This window comes from Miscanthus floridulus, chromosome 7, assembly GCF_019320115.1.
Source record: "Miscanthus floridulus cultivar M001 chromosome 7, ASM1932011v1, whole genome shotgun sequence".
Classification (NCBI taxonomy): Eukaryota; Viridiplantae; Streptophyta; class Magnoliopsida; order Poales; family Poaceae; genus Miscanthus; species Miscanthus floridulus.
In genome coordinates this window covers 89913582-89930556 of record NC_089586.1, presented here as the reverse complement: position 1 = coordinate 89930556, position 16975 = coordinate 89913582, and the positions used below count along the sequence as shown (strand labels likewise).

At 41.4% G+C, this 16975-nt stretch overlaps 1 protein-coding gene and 1 non-coding gene across 3 annotated transcripts; both read right to left on the bottom strand.

The window, feature by feature from the left end:
* Positions 1-4971: 4971 nt before the first annotated feature.
* Positions 4972-5078, bottom strand: LOC136468223 (small nucleolar RNA R71). Its single transcript, XR_010761756.1, has one exon. It is a non-coding gene; the product is annotated as a small nucleolar RNA R71 (small nucleolar RNA).
* A 7446-nt stretch (positions 5079-12524) lies between these two features.
* Positions 12525-15723, bottom strand: LOC136463771 (uncharacterized). 2 transcript variants are annotated; one of them, XM_066462749.1, is made up of 6 exons: positions 15582-15723; positions 15048-15079; positions 14069-14260; positions 13656-13706; positions 13002-13066; positions 12525-12906 (listed from the first exon to the last, which is right to left on the bottom strand). In XM_066462749.1, the coding sequence occupies exons 1-6, from the start codon at positions 15626-15628 to the stop codon at positions 12829-12831; spliced, it is 465 nt and encodes a 154-aa protein (XP_066318846.1). In that variant the 5' UTR covers positions 15629-15723; the 3' UTR covers positions 12525-12828. The 2 variants fall into 2 exon arrangements, with proteins under 2 accessions (XP_066318846.1, XP_066318847.1); XM_066462750.1 differs by lacking the exon at positions 14069-14260.
* Positions 15724-16975: the final 1252 nt, after the last annotated feature.

The window sequence follows — 16975 nt, the reverse complement described above, 5'->3', positions numbered from 1 at the left end:
TCTTCCTCCCCAAAGATTTTCTTAGGGTTTGGACTCGATCTATGGAGTGGTGACCTTTTGGCATCAAAGGAGCAACCCCAACGTGTTACCTTACCACTAGGAAGTGGGGTTGTAAGTTATCAAAGTCACAAAATTCATTTTAGCACTTGTAGTACATTTCCTGTAGGCATCGGGACTTCTGACAGTTTGTGCCGAAACTTCTGACGATGTTGGGAGTTCCAACCCAAACTATCGGGACTTCCGACAGTTGCTGACAAGTGACTTTGAGTTTTGTGTAGAATTTTTTAGATATGCCTATTCACCCCCCTCTAGCATTGTTTAGATCCTTCTAGTGTGGTACTTGAAGCACTTGACATGCTTTAACCTCTCTTCTTCTTTCTTCCACTTGAGCTTTTTTGTTGGGGCAACCATTTGCAAGATGTCCCACTTCAATGCATTCGAAGCATATGAAATGAGATAGCTTCATTTGTTCTTACTTCTTCATCTCTCTTTCATATCTTCTCTTGCCCCATCTCTTGCCTTTGATCTTGCTTTTGTTGAAGCCAATGCCACTTATGTCATTGTGGCTTTCTTGATGATTGACTTTGCTAGTCTTGAAGTCGACACCACTCTTATCACCAAAGTTTTTTTGAGTCTTCAACATATGCTCAAAGGTTACTTGAGAGTTGTAGCACATCTCTAACTTGTTGCTCAATTTCTTCACTTTATTTTTAAGCTCATTGTTCTCCTTCAAAAGGTTAGTCTCACAAGACAAAGAAGTAGAACAAGCATCTAAATGTGAAGAACATGGCATAGCTAATAATTCATCACAAGAGGTGGATACATACTTCTTGCCTACATCACAAGGGTTAGTAACAATATGTGATTGATCTTTGACCCATATGATGAGCTCTCACTAGTTTTAATTTTTTCATTGTAAAGCTCTTTAGTGAGAAAAGCATGGTCTTGTACCAAGTTATCATGAGCAACACTAAGTTCCTCATGAGCCAATTTTAGCTCCTCATGTGAACAAATAGTAACATAAAGTAGATTCTTTTGTTGTTCACATGTGTTCTTTAGAAAAGAGTTTTTATTTTTCAATTTCTTGGTTTTAACCATCTCTTTTTCTAAAGCTTTGATCATGCAACCATATCTATCTAGAAGCTCCTCATATGAATCAAGATCAATCACATTTGCATTAGATATCTTAGTGTTACCTTGTGACATGAAGCAATGTGATGTAGTTGGAGCCCGAGCATGACCCATCATCATCACCTTCAATCTTGTCAAGTGATCTTGTGGTAGAATCAACATCATCATCATCATCATCAATTGACCATGACGTGGAGCAATCTCTTCCACAATCACCAAATTGTGGTCATGCTCAACACACTCATGCACCTCCTCCTTGGGATCATCATCATCATTCGAGACCGTCCCATATTTCTTGTTGAGATAACTCCAAATCTCATGGGTGGTTTTCATGTCAATGATCTCTTCGAATATGCTACCATCCAAAGATCTATACATGATGTCAATAGCTTGGGTATCGAGATCTAGGCATTTCTCTTGTGCTTGAGTTAGAATATTTTCATCCAACACATGAGAAAGGCCTACATCTACCATCCACCATATTTGAGGACAAATAAACTTAAAATTTCATATCATCCATTTTTTCATCGTGCAAAGTATGTGCCATAAAAAATGTGTGGACAATCAACATCTAGCCCATAAGTTGCCAACCTCTCAGGTTAGTGAAGACCACAACTGAGAGTCCTAGCTTCGATACTATGTGTAGGGTCGAGATGGCGGACTAGAGGGGGGTGAATAGTCCTTTCTAAAAATTAAACGCATCGGCTAACTAAAACAAATATGGAATTAAAACTATCGGTCTAGCCAAGACTACACCCCTCTATCTAAGTTCACAAGCATCTTATAAAGATCCTAATTAGGCAACAAAGGTGGCGGCTAGCTAGAGCTTACCTAATCAATTCTAGAGCAAGGTCACACAAACCTATGCACTAGTACTTCAAGCAACGGGGGAGCTCCTACACATGCTAGTAAGCAAAAGCACAAAGCCACCTAAGCTCACTAGCAATGCTCAATAACAAGGCTACACAAGCCAAATTATAGAGCGCAAATTATAGAGTGTAAGGGGATTGCAAACCAACGGGAAGACAAGGATGATACGATGATTTTTATCCTGAGGTTCACGTGCTTGCCAACACACTAGTCCCCGTTGTGTTGACCGTTCACTTGGTGGTTCAACGGCTAATTGGCACCACACCAAGCCCACACGTTGGGCGCCACAAGAACCCCATGAACCAAGTGAGTGCAGCTCAATGACATGCTCAATTAGAGTTGCTCTTCGCAGCTCCCACGCGGTGATTACAATACCCCTCACAATCACTTCTCCGGAGCATCGCACAATCTTCTTTGCATGCTTCAATGGAGACCACCACCAAGCCAACTAGGAGGTGGCAACCTCCAAGAGTAACAAGCACCGCCGGCTTGCAACTCGATCACCTAGTGCCACTCGATGCAATCTCACAATGCAATGCACTAGAATCACTCACTCGTAATGGATTCGCACTTCTCGCAAGCACAAGTGAGTTAGAGGCTTTTCAAACCAAGCACACACAAGGGTGACACATCCCCAAGGTGCTCAACCTAAGCCTAGCCTGAGCTCCACCTCTATTTATAACCCCCAAGCCAAATAGAGCCGTTGGAGCCTTGGAACACATTTCTGCGCGGTCACCGGATAGCAATGTGCGGGCATAGAACAAGGGGTGGCGGTGCCCTAACGGTTGATATGCAATGGCTAATTTAAACTAGCCATTGAGACCCTAGCACCGGACATAGGGGCGGTGCACCGCCCTAGGGGTGGCGGTGCCCCCCGATGAGTTTCCCCCCTCTCTAGAAAAAAGGGGCGGTGCCACACCGCTATGGTCACCAGACAGTCCGGTAACTAAAACTTGCTCCAAATTGAGATCGACCACCTCAGGCTTGTAGGGCATTTCATTAGCTTTCCAAAAAATCCTAGATCATCAAAATTAGATTTCGGAGCTAGGAGTTATGCCTAAAATATGAAAGGGTGTTGCTGCTGTTTTTGGGCACCGCCCCTGGCACCATCCTAGGGTGGTGGTGCACCGCCCAAGGGGTGGTGGTGCCCACTTTTTGGCCACCGGAAAGGGCGGTGCCACCCTCTACAATGGCTACAATTTGGCTACGAGTTAGGTTGCAACTTCTGACCCCCGAACAACCATAACTTGCACTTTTTTTCTCCTTTTCCTCTCTAACTTGATCTGTTTCAACACCAACAAGTTCTCCTTTGCAAATGTGCCAACACCACCAAGTGTTCACCATCTTGTGTATGTGTATTAGCTTTTCTCAAATGTTTTCCAAAGAACTAGAGTATAGTTTTCATGTTATAATCTTAACATATGAACTAGCATATAGTATGTGTGTTATGAGCTTAACATGTAGAACTTTATGCTTAACCATTCATATAACTTGTATGAGTAGAGGTAGAGCTATGTTGAGGTGGCGGTTCATTATTCCTTTGGGTTTGCCCATGTCTTATGCTTGTCGATCCGTAGGGTCAGAGTCCTAGGGGGATATGGGTAGTTTCTTTGTACACGGGCGTGGTGCCTAGGTGCACAGGAATCTTCGAATATGACGATACTCCCTGGTTGAGGGTAGGCGACAGGTGGTGACAGCCCTGTTCATCCCTTGTAATCCTCCATGTTCGGGTATTGGGTAGGAGTCTTAAAGTCTCCCTAGCTTGCTGGCAGACCAGTGCCCGGAGATCTCTTCGTCCATCTTATACTTAGTTCTAACTCTAATCATGCGATTTGTATGATCGTTACCTATTCTTTGCACAGCTATATTAGAACATGTCTGCTCCACTTAGAAACATTCTTTTATTCTTTATTTTTTTATCCTTGAGGTTGGCCCAATGTGTGTCCACTATCCTTGAAATACCATTTTTACCCCTATCATAGACTATTGGTTCACTATGCAAGTATATAAATCCTGTTCATATCCATACTAGACTCTTTATACCTTGCCCTCCTTTGGGAAAATATAAATAACAATACCCTGAATACTTCCGGATGAAATGCTACAACGATAGATCCATGCATTTGTGGATATTATTTCTATAATCGTTAAGAACTATCATGGTTGGTATTGCTTGGCGGCGTCGCTAAGGTTTACTCAATCTTAGAGATGATGCAAAGAAATACCAATATGCGTTTTTGGCGTCACTACTAGGGATGAACTCTAACTCCAAACTTGGTAGTGATGCTAAGAAATGCCAACAAGCATTTTTGGCGTCGTTGTCGAGGAGGGCATAGGTTAAAAGAATCTAGTAGGACATAATCATGATCACATGCATGTAATGGTAGCCATAGTTTATGCAGGCTAACTCTGCTTTTTTTCTCCCTGTTGTGGATGAAAACAGGATAGTGTATGACTGATTTTGGTCTACCGAAAAACTACATCGATAATCCAGAGGCGCTCCTAAGGAAGAACAGTTCCCATACCGCTTCTTTCTCCGTTCGCTTCTTTCTCTATCACTCCGTCGGCAATTGAACCAGTCACCCCTGCACCATCCGCTACTTCACTCATGGCCAAGTCACTCCGCGGCTACTCCACCCCCGCTATTGCAAACGTGCCTATTGGGCCCGCTATCAACACGGGCACTGGAAACTTTGAGCTTCACATTAGCCTAATCATGATAGTGTAGGCAAACCAATTCTGTGGTTTGCCTAGCGAGGACGCGAACGTGCAGCTCCAACACTTCCTTGAGTTGTGCGACACCATCATCATCAAAGACGTCGCACCAGCAAGTATCAGGCTCCATCTGTTTCCCTTCTCCCTCGAGAGGAAGGCAAAACAGTGGTTTTACAAGGAGAAGGAAGTTGCCAACACATAGGACAAATGTTCCGTGGTGTTCCTCGTGAAGTTTTTCACCATGGGCAAAACCAATGCCCTAAGGGGGAAATTTCAAACTTCCAGCAGACTTCAATGGAATCCATCCCCGAGGCATGGGAGAGGCTACAAGATTACATTCAAGCCTGCCCGCGCCATGGGATGGAAAACTAGCTCATGCTCCAGAACTTCTATGAGGGGCTCACGCCCATGTCGAAGGGGCACGTAGATGCCGCTGCTGGAGGCGCGTTTCTTTCCCTCACCATCAATGGAGCCACGGCTCTCATTGAAAAGATGGTGGCCAATCAAAGCTGGGGGAAGAAAGAAAACAACAAAAAGGCATGCATACCGTGAAGGAGACGGATATGCTTGCCGCAAAATGGATTTGCTGTTGAAAAGACTTGACGAGCGTGCTACCGACAAAGAAGCTATGAAAGGCACCATCGAGGCCATGGACTCGCAAATGACTTGCGAAGTCTATGGTGAAGTCGGATATTCGGGGAACGACTACCCCGAGACCCATGAAGAAGCATCATACATCAACAATGGGTTCTGACAGAATAATAATGGGTGGAATAATCAATCTCGCCTATAAGGAGGTAATTCAAACTTCAACTCAAATTTCAATTCGAATCAACCTTCCTTGAAAGACCTAGTTTTAGGACAAATTAAAATAAATGAAAATATCACTAAAAAGTTAATGTTTAATGATAAAATAATTGAAAATATAAATTCTAAAATTAAAAGTTTAGCCTCTTCTATCAAGAATCAATTAAGTTTTAATAAAATGATAGAAACACAAATTGCTCAAATAGTTGCAGCTATTCCTGCCAACCATTCGGGGAAAATCCCAGGGCAACCCGAGAATTACCCCATTTTGTTCATGCAGCTGTAGAGAAATGAAGGAGTAGAAGCCTTGCCAACGAACTATAAATGCCGAGCCCTTATCGAAGGTAAATCGATAGTTATCTTTTAAAAATTTAAAAATTTTAAATTTTAAATTTTTAAAATTCAAAATTCAAAATTTTGTTTCAAAATAAACTTTTCCAGAAAAATAAAATAAAAATCATTTTATGATAATATAGATTTTTCTCTTATCATTTCTCATTTTTAAAATATTTATGAAAAATCAAAATATAATAAAAATTTTATGGAAAATCATTTCTGAGAAGAGGGGGATTCGAGAAATTGCAAAACCCCAACGGCTAGCTCTCAGGGAGCCATTGGGAGCAACCGGTCAAAGAGGGGACCGAGCGAGCCCACCTCTGGTGCGGCTGCACCCTGCCTAGTGTCGCTGCGGCTGCTACTACTCCAACGGCTCCTAGCTGTTGCTCTCTCCCCCTCTCAGCTGGTGCTCCCTTCTACAAATACTGAGAGCTCAGGTTGAGGCCCTCGTCACCCTCACACTCTCCATTTTTCACTCCCTCTCGCTCTCTTTGCTTCACCACTTGCAAAAAATATTTTTTCTACAAAGCTTGAGAGCAAGGAAACTCTGTAGAAAAATCCTACACTCAAGACCACCAAGCCAAGCTCGTGGGTTGTTCAATTTATTTTCGCTAACATAACCCCATTTTTGAACTTGTTGTGTTGTTTTTGCCATGGGCAAGTTTGGCAGGAAGCTCGCTGGAGCTTTTAATAAGGCCGTGGGAGCAAGCTAAAGTCACTCCCGCGGAAGCTCAAGCGCACGCTACACCGAGCCTGAGGAGAGCCCGATGCATGAAGATGAAGAAACGGTGCCAATAGAAAAAGAAGAGCAAGAGCAACCGATGGAGGAAGGCGACGATGATCCACACCTTGATTTGGAGGGAGAACGGGAGACGCAGGTGTATAACCTCATCAAGAACTATGAGTTCATCAAACACCTGCGTATGACCCTGACCTTCTCTAAAAGATAGGTATGGACATCGATTTTGCCACCATCTAGAAAGTCGTTGGATGGGAGAACGTTGCTCCCGTTGATGAGCAAGGTTCTCGCCTCCTAACAATTCAGTTTTTATGCTCTTTGCAAGAAGTTGAGGGTGATATTATTTTCCGTCTTTTTGAGCAAGAATATTATCTTACATGGAGGAATCTCAGTTCTCACTTAGGCTTTAGTACAAAATGCTCAATTGACTTAGATCATGTTCTCAAAGGTTTTAATTGCCATGAATTTTGGAGAGTAATTTCGGGTCAAAACGTAGTTGGCAAGTTTCAACCTCAAAATATGAATATTCATCATCCTACTTTGAGGTTCATGCATCATTGGATTGCCATGACTTTGTTTGCTAGATACGATATCCGATTTGTTTACCATGCTAAAATACAAATTCTCTATGCCATGCTTAAAAAGATCAAAATTGCTCCTATGAAAGAAATTTTTAAACATTGGTTAGAAACATTCAAGGCTTCTATATCTATCTCTTGCACGTCCCTTGTGACTCGTATTGCCACTAGTATTGGTGCAATGGATGGACAAGATGTGACATACATCTCTATTCCACGCATCAATATTGATGAGCACTACTTGATGCAAGGGCATCATTTAAAATATGATGATACAGGAACCTTGTATTTTTCTTCCCAGGGTATACAAATAAGATTATGTTACCTAACCCGGAACTCTCTTTATATAAGTCCTCGGAGCTAACCTTCACTCTTGTTGAGCAAGAGGAAGCACGTAGGAGTTTTATTTCTCACAGAGCAACAAGGAGCAGGACTAGGAATGAAGCAGCCAACCCTCATCAGCCACCGACACCACTTGTGCCTCAGGCGTACCATGTGGAGTGGTTCTCGGCCATGCAGACGCCTGGGTTCACACCCGGGTACCAGCCTGGTTGGGGTCACACCCCGTAACCACACAAGGCTGGTGGATCGGGATGGCATGAGGCTGACGGTGCAGCATGGAGACATGCTTACTCCTTTGACTCCGTGAGACTACTACCACCCGTCCAGCAACGATAGTCTACTTTGGATCGTCGCGAGCTAGATGGCATCAACACCCGCCTCGAAGGATTAGATATCTGCACAGGTGAAATATAAAATACACTTAACACTCATGTGCAGGAACGATCCAGTGGCAGCTTCAGCAACAGCAACAGATGGCACAAATGGACGCGCTGTTGAAGTAACAGCACAACGTGCAGGTGGCCTACTGGCAATCCATGAGATACAATCCCGGACCATAGGCCATGAGCTAGCTTAGGAGAGGACCCCGTAGAGATAACTTGTATCTTTTATTTTTTGTATTTTTAAATTTTTACATTTATTTTTTTTATTAGCATTTAAAAATAAAAAATATTAAAAATACCAAAAAATGAAATACGATAAAAATAACAAAAATATGAATTTTACTCTCATATGTGTTTTAAGAATATTTAGTTTCTCCTATGTTGAAATGATGAATATTTGCTCTGTCTATAATTTATCTGTGCCTAGGCTGTAACTTAGTATTCCCAAAAATTTAAGTTTGTTGGCTAAAAATATCTCATCCTGAAACTTGAAAACTTATGGGTTGCAAAAACATGCTCCTTTTCTAAGTTGTTGCGAGTTATGATATGGTACAAATAGAATTTGCTATGATTTTGTTGTAAGAGAGACTACGCATGCTCCTTTTTTAAGTTGTTGCGAATTATGATATGGTACAAATAGAATTAGCTATGATTTTGTTCTAAGAGAGACTAGAGATCTGGAGTTTTCAATTTCAAAAATGCTAAAATTCAAAGTTCCTCAATGATTATGAATACCTACCAATGCCATATGACATGATATACATACAAAACCTTGGTCATATGCTATTTGTTTGAGCATTGAGCGTTGTCAAATTGTTGTGACCCTTGTTGAGATTCTCGTCATGCACCTATGATCAAGACACACGTACACCCACAAATAAACTGCTAACTTTTACATTGAGAGTTATACAAAAACATGCTTATTTCGTCCATCAAATAATTACTCCATTCGTTTATCATGAGTCTCTCTTTCTAAGTTTCATATGCCAAAAAGAATAGTATAGGCTATGCTAAAAAAAGAGAAAAAAATATCTATGCCAAAAGGCATGAGAGAAAAAACTGCATACCAAAGAGCATAAAGAAAAGAAAAGAAAATAAATAAATAAATAAAGATAGCCCATACTTTCAAATAAAAGGCATTCATCCAAAAAGAGAGAGATTCATGATTCAAAGTAGTACAAAAAATATTTAGAATTAGGAAGTTATAAACATTCCACACACTTACACATCTTGATCAAAGTGTATGACTTGCATCTCCTTGAGGTCCGGTTTTTTACCTAGCAAAATACACAATGCAAGTATACCTCAATTTCATACCTACCCAAAACTCCACAAAAAGCCTTTAGTGGTAGGATGAAAAAGAAGGCAAAATATCAAAATGTCTTGGTGAGGTTTCATACACATTGAACGATCGAGAGAATCATTTGAGGAACTTATATTTTGCAAAACTCATAAAACCTCCGGATAGACAGTTGATCTAAGAATGAACGATTGGTGATTCTGTTATAACCGTTCTATCTTGCAACCGCCCAAGAACTTGGAAAAGTTATACGCCCCACAGGGATCAAGGTAAATGGTGGATAAAAATGTCGACTTATTTAAATTGCGGAAGAATACTTTGTTATAGGCATGACACTTATGAAATGTATTCGGCATAGTAGCAACTCCTGATCAACAACCAAGTACTTAGCTATTTGCTCGGGATGAGCAAAGGTTAAGCTTGGGGGATTTGTTGGCGGTCCTTAACGACCATATCTGACCACCAAATAATATCCAAAATAGAAGAAATAAACAAACTTTTGACATATGCATTTACTATTGACATATTTTCACATGTATTGGATACTTAGCGTTTTGTAGGACATACATATGAAATACATGGGAATATGATGAAAAGGCGCAACACAGGAAAGCGTAAAGCAGAAAAGCGCAAAGGAGCCAATCAAAAGCCCACCTACAAACCAAAACTGGGCCAAGCACCACCGAGGAAGCTACCCAGGCCCAGCCAGCAACCCACCGGAGTAAGGTGGTGGCGAGCATGCCAGCCCTGGTGCGGCCACACCAGGGGTGCGCCTGCACCCCCACCACCGCCTCTTGGATCCACCTTGCTCCGGCGGTTGCATGGCGGCATGCAAAGGCGGCTCATGCTGGTTTCCTAAATTACTAGCGCCAAAACCGACCATAGGGTAGTATAAATGTAGGGGTGGAGTTCATACTCAACACACACCTCATTTGGAGCCAAACACCTCAAACCTCTCTTGTATGTAATCTTTTACCTTTTAATAGTACTTTTATGAGCAAGGTAAAGCTATCAAGGAGAGCTTAGCTCCTTGGAAGAAGAGAAACATCTTGGTATGAATACTATAAAGATTTCTTCCTAAGGCTTGCTCTCATATCTACAATATAGTTGTCCTATAGAATTAGAGTATAGTTTTCATGTTATAATCTTAACATATGAACTAGCATAGAGTTTGTGCGTTATGAGCTTAACATGTAGAACTTTATGCTTAACCATTCATATAACTTGTATGAGTAGAGGTAGAGCTATGTTGAGGTGGCGGTTCGTCGTTCCTTCGAGTTTGCCCATGTCTTATGCTTGTCGATCCGTAGGGTTAGAGTCCTAGGGGGATATGGGTAGTTTCTTTGTACACGCTCGTGGTGCCCGGGTGCACGGGAACCTTCGGATATGATGGTACTCCTCAGTTGAGGAGTTGACGGCAGATGGTAACAACCCTGTTCGTCCCATGTAATCCCCCACTTTCGGGTATTGTGTAGGAGTCTTAAAGTCTCCCTAGCTTGCTAGCAGACCAGTGCCTAGAGATCTCCCCATCCATCTTACACTTAATTCTAACTCTAATCATGTGATTTGTATGATCATTAACTGTTCTTTGCACAGCTATATTAGAACATGCCTGTTTCACTTAGGAACATTCTTTTATTCTTTATTTTGCTTTTAATCCTTGAGGTTGGCCCAAGTGTGTGTCCACTATCCTTGAAATACCATTTTACCCGTGTCATAGACTATTGGTTCACTATACAAGTATGTAAATCTTGTTCATATCCATACTAGACTCTTTATACCTTGCCCTCCTTTTAAAAAATATAAATAACAATACCCTAAATACTTCCGGGTGAAATGCTACAACGATAGATCCGTGCGCTTGCGGATATTATTTCTATAATCGTTAAGAACTATCGTAGTTGGTATTTCTTGGCGGCGTCGCTAAGGTTTACTCAATCTTAGTGATGATGCGAAGAAATACCAACAGACGTTTTTGACGCCACTACTAGGGATGCACTCTAACTTCAAACTTGATAGTGACGCTAAGAAATGCCAGCAACGGCGTAGGTTCGTCACCGAGGTGCGCAGGCACCTAAGCGTGGTCGTCGTGTAAGTTAAGCGTGTAGGACTATATGGTTGTATGCTAGCATGGATGTATGCATGCGAACTAATGTACTCTTGGATTTGTGATGTGAACTAATGAACTAATGTGCGCACTGCAATGGAGGAAACACTCCAATACAATCCCTCGCCTGCATCGAGGCAAAGGACAATTAAAATGTAAAAGGATATGCCTTTGCATCGAGTATTCTAGCCGGAGATGGTTGTGTTCGTCAAAAAGTATCACGTCAGGTGATGGTTGTGTGTAGAAAAGAAGGAATACATCGTGAAATAGAGTTGTCGGCCGCATGGTTCCGGACAGTTGTACCAGCAACTGGGCCGTCAGCGCACCAAATGCCGACTGAATTGTCGGCCCTCCAGCTGCCGACAGGGTCTCTATAGGTGACGACAGGCTATTTTGGCGGGTGTGTGCGCCACGTATGCCTATTGTCTAGTCAGCCGTCGACATGTGTCATATCGGCTGTTGATCGGTCAAATTTTTATATAACAGCTTCTAGATTTATAATTAATAATTAAAAATATTATTTAGAAAAAATCGCCGCTCCACTGGCAGAAAGGGGTGGTTGCGTTGCGTTCCACGACCTCAGAGCACCTTTTGGGTCGCCGGTGATGGTGTTCTTGAAGTCGAGAAGGGAGATCATGTCGCTGCTGTTGCCACGGAACGTTGAGCCACGGGCCCCGCCGATTCCACCGCACGGTAGAAACAGTAATAACGGAAATATCGCAAGCATGCCGACGCAACAAGCATGAACATGTCAGCACATTAATTACGCTGGCTGACTAGTACCAAAACATATCACAAAACCAATAGTAAAAAGAGGAAATGAAAACGTAGAACTGCATATGGCTCTGCCGGAATATTAGTTGAACAACTTTTCCAACTCAATCCTTAAGCAGTTGGCAGTAGATTGTTACTACTACTGCTGCTACGCAGTTTTACCTCTGGTTGGATGGAATTGATAACCAGCCGCCAGCGAACCAGCAAGGGGAAGGGACGACGACGGCTTTGATTTACCATGACAGTTGTTATTGCTTCTAATGTCTTGTACCCATCGGAACATCTGATACATACTTCTCACTACCGCTTAACCATCCGCCAATTAAGCTCTGAACATCAGGTGATTTAGCGCACGGAAAAGTACCATTAAAGTTAAAATGAGGTTTTCAATAAGCATTACCTTCTAAATATTCTAGCACTCCAAGTCGAGAAAAATGGCATATGACACCAAGTCTTCTTCGAATTACCATACAACAACCAAGCTGTTTCAAACTTCCAATGGCGTGAGTATCCAGCGCCGCATTTAACTGATACTACAACAAGCTGCTTTGCAGCTATAAGGCCAGGGGTAACAATGGTACCATTGTACAAATGCTGATTCCAGAAGAAACCCAAGCAGTTGCAGGTCAGACGAAAGCCTTTTGGCACATCATCCGTGTAATGAGATACAACATACATAGACCTGGCGAATAGCCTGCCTTCCAGAAATTTGTCATAACCCATAATGATGCAAATGCTGACTTCAATTAGTTCCAGGTGTCGACAGGCGATGCAACTTCTGTATGAGCGTCCAGTGCACGGCGCAACTCTTCAAGGAAGTTCATCTATAATCCCAATAAGATCCAGAAAGCACTTAGGATACAGCAATTTGCAAAACGACAGGAGGACATCATAGCAAGAATTTTACTCCAAGTCATACCTGATGAGGAAGCTTCAGGTGACCCCATGATGAGCTGCTAGATCCCGAATACATTACTGGTTTCTCTGGGCAAACATCAAGATAGCAAAGTTAACAGCATTAACATGTTTCCCTTTTTTTTCATGTTTCACACTGTGACACAGAAATCTACCTGAGGTGTCAGGTTGATATGATAAGTTCACCAGAATATACTATTTATAACATGCTATTGAAATTCCCATTTGATCAAGAGACACCTTTCCAGGTAGCATGCCCTAAGAAAACCGATTCCCAACTTTGTTTGACTACTGTTATTTAATGTTGCAGAGCATGATATTGTATATAACACTACAGCATCTCTAGTTCTCCACCCAATATGAACATATTAGTTCTATGAGTTGCAGCAGAGTATATGCACATAACCCTCTACCCAGTATGAGTGTATGACATTCTCAATTCTTAAGACCGCTGCAATAGATGGAGCAAAGCACAAGAATATAATGTCAACTTTCAAGTTATCATGCATGTAATAACATACAAGAAAGTAACTAGTAAGGTCCAATTTTTCTCCTCACTGCCAGAGTGGTTCTCACTTCTCTAACATTAAAGACTGGAATATTCGTTTTATCAGTAACCATGGAGAAATATAGAGTTTAGAGTACTATGTGGACTCACCTGATGGGTCAATTGTTTGGTCATTGTACATGTTCATTGCAGCAGTCCAACCTATAGAGTCAGAATAAAGGCTTACTATAAGTGAACAATAACTAAGTTAATGAAAGAAATAGTAATGGACTAAAGGAGCACCCAACTTGATATTCTAAAATGTAGAACACACAAACAGAAAACCAAGAATGAAATCAAAGGTTACAGGTGTTCCATAAGTTGTCTTGCATATTGCAAATTTGAGTATGTGGACACTGGGAAGGCAACCCCCTAAGGTTATCACAGAAGTGACTCTCCAACCCTATTACAATGTAAGAGTACTACACAGTAGTAGCATGCAGCACCTCTGAGTGTTCAAAAAGTTAGAACTTCTGGCACATACATTTTAAAATAAGAGTGTGCAGTTTTGCAGAGATACATACGGTCACTGAGAAGCTGTGAAGCCTCACTAGCAGAACATCCCTCCAAAGGCACTAATCCAGTTTGATTGTAGTCATTCTGAACATTGCTGAAGAATGTTTCATGATGAACAATTGGAGGAAGGTTCTTTAATGAAGGAACATGACTCTTCTCCCCATCATTGTTGTAGGAGTAATTAGCCCTATCGGCCCTATCTGTTTGGTGGAATAACAATTACAAGTGTCATAAGCGAGATGAACAGGACTGCCTAACAACTTAATATATAGCAGTGGCATATTAAGAGACATGATAACCATTAAAAAAATACAGTAAACAGAAAATTCTAAGTGCAAACAACAAAAATAAGGTTTCTGAAAAGCCACCAGTGATGATCATTCAAGTACAACACAAACAACAACTTTCTCTCTTAAAGTGGTTAATTATAGATACTGTGGTTGCGGGTGTCTTCAGTTTTACATTTTTTTTACAGTTGTAAGTAAATGCATTGAGTAACTTTTTGGTGTGTGTGGGTTCACACAAGAATGTTAGTTTGTTATTAAAGGATCCTTCTGTTCTTACGAATTTGGAAGCCGAAACTAATCGTCTGTCCATTCGAAGCAGAGCAACCACAATTATTGAACTATGTGGAGATTTCTAAACATATTCACAGACTAACTTAGAAAGACAGTATTTGACATCAGAACACCCAAATACTGGATCAGATCATCTTGACTAAATTGGTGAACAGTAGGACCCCTTATACGTCAACCCAACAAACCACAACGAAAAAAAAAATAGCATGTGCCTAAAAGCATAATGAAATACATTTTGTTGCCTCTAAAGAAATGCATAATAAAACCCAGTAAATGAGTCAGACCATATCAACTACTAAATCGGTGGGACATTATGCGTTATATGAACTCCGCAAACAAGCTGAAGGAAAACATATCAAGTGCCTAAAAAGACTATCCAAATGTATCTAATTTATTGCAAGAGATGTACCTCCAGACTTGCGCCGACTGTTTGCACGATTCCTGAAAAATATTGAGAATATAAAGACAACCATAAGCAAATGATCATAAGCAGATACATGTAGCAAGATACAAAGCTGACGAAAATGACAGCCTATACAACAAGACAAGGGAGGCATTAATTGATCGTTTAACATTCAAACAACTCTAAATAATGAGAAGCAATACAGAAATCGCAGTATTAGATCAGAAATCCTACGAAGAGAACTAAGCGGATTATCAACTGATGAGATCAACAGAGTGATCAGCAAACGCACAAGAATGCTACAGAGAATCGATTTATTCTCACACTGAACTCCACTTTCTAACTGTGACTGCGAGAGATCACTAAACCATGGACCCAATTGATATGGGTGATAAAAAACAAAAATCGAAGTTAGTACGCATAATACATGTACACACTTTTGATTAGATCAGATCCGAATACAAATAGCTAAATAGCTCAAGTTAGGGTTCGAGTGCTCAATTTTGCACAGCAGGAAGGGAAGAGAAGGAGCTGGCATACCTGGTGTGGTGGGCTCCCCCCGCCGGCAACGGGCCCGAAGAAGACATGGGCAGCTGGGCGTAGGGCGGCGGTCGCCCTAGCCGTCGCGCACGCCAAGCGAACGCGAGGAGAGAAACGGCAAACAAGTCTGAACGCAGGAGAGTTCTTCGGACGCAGACTCCAGCGACTTTAGCGTGACTTCCTTTCATCTCCAGCGTCTAATTACGATCCAACGGTTCCCACCAATTTAAAGGTGAACTTGCAAGAATCAGCAGTTTCGTAGTTGGAAATGGTCCTCTAATTTTTAATCAGGTAAGTACTGTTGAGTCCTTATGCCCTCTTTAGGGTGTGTATCCACTTCGATTCACATGCAAGGCCTTAGATGGGATAGTACTAGAACTAATTGTTAGGGTTTATAGTTAGCGGGCTAAAAATTAGTCTTATCCCATGACTAATGTATAGTACTATTTACTCGTAAAGATATTTATGCCCCTTAACTACTTGCACGCAAAGACCAGGAAAGAGTGTTTTTGACCTTTTTTTCAAGATTAGTTGCCCCTATTAATCCCAATTCGCTGGTTTTTGCCAATTTTTATAATGACAAAGGTGGTTAAATTTTTATAAATCAAAATACGTGCAATGGTTATTATTGATGATGGTGATTAGAGTCTATCAAATTGAAGACCACATGTTTCTAATTATTATGAGAGTTTCTAGGATTTATCTTTTTTCTTAGCGTGTCTGGTGATGATTAACGTGGAACCTTCGTTAGAGCCTCAATAAGTAATACAAATCAAAAGGTCTTACTTAAAATATCTATGATAATATCAAAGGTAGATAATTTATAAAAAAAATATTAGGGTGTTACTTTAAGGTATCTTTCATAATGTTAGAGTCGTGTGATTTAGATATAGAGCTAGGGGTTATTTTGAAGTATCCTTTATAATAGCGTATGTGGGTAATTTAGATGTTAATTTAGGGGGTTATCAGACGAACAATTAGTTGGGGCTTAACTAAATATTAGTCCATCCCATTAACGCATCCATTTAGATCTTTATGGGCTAAAAAATAGTTAACTAGTTGTTAGTCACATGATCCAAATAGGACCTTTGTAGATCTATCCTTGTTTAGAGAAGACTCGTCCTTTTTTGCCCTCCTCCCTTGGTCAGCGAGGTGAGTCAAATGTCTTCGCTATAGTAGTACAGAGGAACTTAAGAGGCTGGTAGGTCGGCTCATGCCACATCGGTCGTCTACCATGGCATACCATGCTTGACCCCCAGGTACAACTTGAGAGGAGGGTCTTGGGTTGTCGACCGTGGTGCGGAGCGAGCGCCCCATGGTACTTCCGCTGTAGGATCCGAGGGGCCCTCCCATAGCAACTGCGAGGAGCTCTTCCGCTATAGTCACTGAGGACT

What these genes read in the sequence shown, in the direction of transcription:
- LOC136463771 (XM_066462749.1), bottom strand. Translation starts at nt 15,628, where the DNA reads ATGTCTTCTTCGGGCCCGTTGCCGGCGGGGGGAGCCCACCACACCAG. An exon ending in TTCACAGCTTCTCAGTGACC is followed by an intron (nt 13,707 to 14,068) that starts GTATGTATCTCT and finishes CTGACTCTATAG; the next exon opens with GTTGGACTGCTGCAATGAAC. An exon ending in CCAAACAATTGACCCATCAG is followed by an intron (nt 13,067 to 13,655) that starts GTGAGTCCACAT and finishes ATGTTTGCCCAG; the next exon opens with AGAAACCAGTAATGTATTCG.